The sequence below is a fragment of the Plectropomus leopardus genome, unplaced genomic scaffold (genome assembly GCF_008729295.1).
Source record: "Plectropomus leopardus isolate mb unplaced genomic scaffold, YSFRI_Pleo_2.0 unplaced_scaffold19222, whole genome shotgun sequence".
Taxonomy (NCBI): Eukaryota; Metazoa; Chordata; class Actinopteri; order Perciformes; family Serranidae; genus Plectropomus; species Plectropomus leopardus.
In genome coordinates, this window is record NW_024620744.1 from 103 (window position 1) to 1660 (window position 1558).

General features: G+C 43.5%; 1 protein-coding gene across 1 annotated transcript; it reads left to right on the forward strand.

The window, feature by feature from the left end:
• Positions 1 to 236: 236 nt before the first annotated feature.
• On the forward strand, positions 237 to 1043 carry LOC121965255 (claudin-3-like). Its single transcript, XM_042515414.1, has one exon. It carries the CDS (start codon positions 237 to 239, stop codon positions 891 to 893), a length of 657 nt encoding a protein of 218 aa, XP_042371348.1. The 3' UTR covers positions 894 to 1043.
• Positions 1044 to 1558: the final 515 nt, after the last annotated feature.

The window sequence follows — 1558 nt, forward strand, 5'->3', positions numbered from 1 at the left end:
ATGATTAAACTGAGGCCGTTTACATGCCAAGGCTGGGGTTTTGGACACTCAAACAAGGTGGGACAGAAGACGATTTGAACTCCTCTCTGGCCAATGACCAAGTGACTCCACCTTCTGCGCTCGAAAAATCTGCTGCTTATATGAGCAATCAGATCTACCGTAAAAACACTCAATCTACTTCTGACTGCTTGGATTTATAAGACATCTGTGCACTTTGACTCACACAGAGTTCAGACATGCCTTCAGTAGGACTGGAAATACTCGGGGTGATTCTGGCTGTCCTGGGATGGATCTCCGCCATTGTTTCTTGCGCTTTGCCTATGTGGCGAGTGTCAGCTTTCATTGGAGTGAATATTGTCACAGCGCAGACCACCTGGGAGGGCATCTGGATGAACTGCGTGGTCCAGAGCACGGGTCAGATGCAGTGTAAAATCCACGACTCCATGTTGGCTCTAAGTGCAGATCTTCAGGCTGCCCGTGCCCTCACTATCATCTCCATTGTGTTGGGCATTGTGGGACTCCTGGTTGCCATAATGGGGGCAAAATGCACCAACTGTGTGGATGAAGAGTCAGCAAAGGCTCGGGTGATGATAGCCGCTGGAGTTGCCTTCATCCTGGCTTCTCTGACCCAGCTGATCCCCGTGTCCTGGTCTGCCAATACCATCATAATGGAGTTCTACAATCCAATCATACCTGAGGCTCAGAAGAGGGAGATAGGTGCGGCTCTGTACCTGGGCTGGGCTGCAGCCGCATTTCTGCTCATCGGAGGGGGCATCCTCTGCTCCAGCTGTCCCCCGCAGCCTGAGAAACGGTATGGGCCCCCATCAAAGTTGATGTACCCCCAGACGAGGTCGCTTGCTCCGAGTGGTTACGACAGGAGGGACTATGTTTGAAGTTTGAAGTGCTCTTCTCTCACACTTTTGCCATTGTGGAAAAGACAGAGAGCTACAGAGGAATGTCACTTTTTGATAACTTATCTGTCTTTGTTGGGATGGAAAAAACTCTTGATATTCATTCCTCTATATAATGTCTGCCTTTTTAAACAGAACTTCAAACTTATTTTCCTTGGATAAAATGTTTAGTTTGTAACTTTGAGGCTGATGGAAGCACTGAGACTAACAAGTATATATGTTAGTGAAGTGATGTGCTCTGTGTTTTATATTTTATGAGAATAATTGTGTGATTTGTGATCCAAATTTAGAGAATAGGCAAATCATCGTTTGTTTTTGCTTTTACTACTTTGAGTGTCTTTTGAAGAAAAAAAAACCTTTTGATCAACAGGTTAAAGGAATTCTATCCTGAATTCACAAAATGCAAAATTTCAGTGTCAATACTTTTCGTGAGTCAGTCCATCTCAAATGTTTTGATGTCTGTCATATTACTATTTTTTTTGTAATTAAAGGTCTTGCTTTTTAGCTTGAGTTTTCCTTGATCATTTAAACATTCGACATGTATTTTTTGGGGGGTTGTCTTTGTACATTATCTTTACTAAGAAACAATTGTTTGGGGCCCATTAATTATTTCTGTAAAAGGGGCACATTTTGAATACTTGAAGGAT

Excerpts from the sequence above, each read along its gene's own strand:
- LOC121965255 (XM_042515414.1), top strand. The coding sequence starts at position 237 with ATGCCTTCAGTAGGACTGGAAATACTCGGGGTGATTCTGGCTGTCCTG.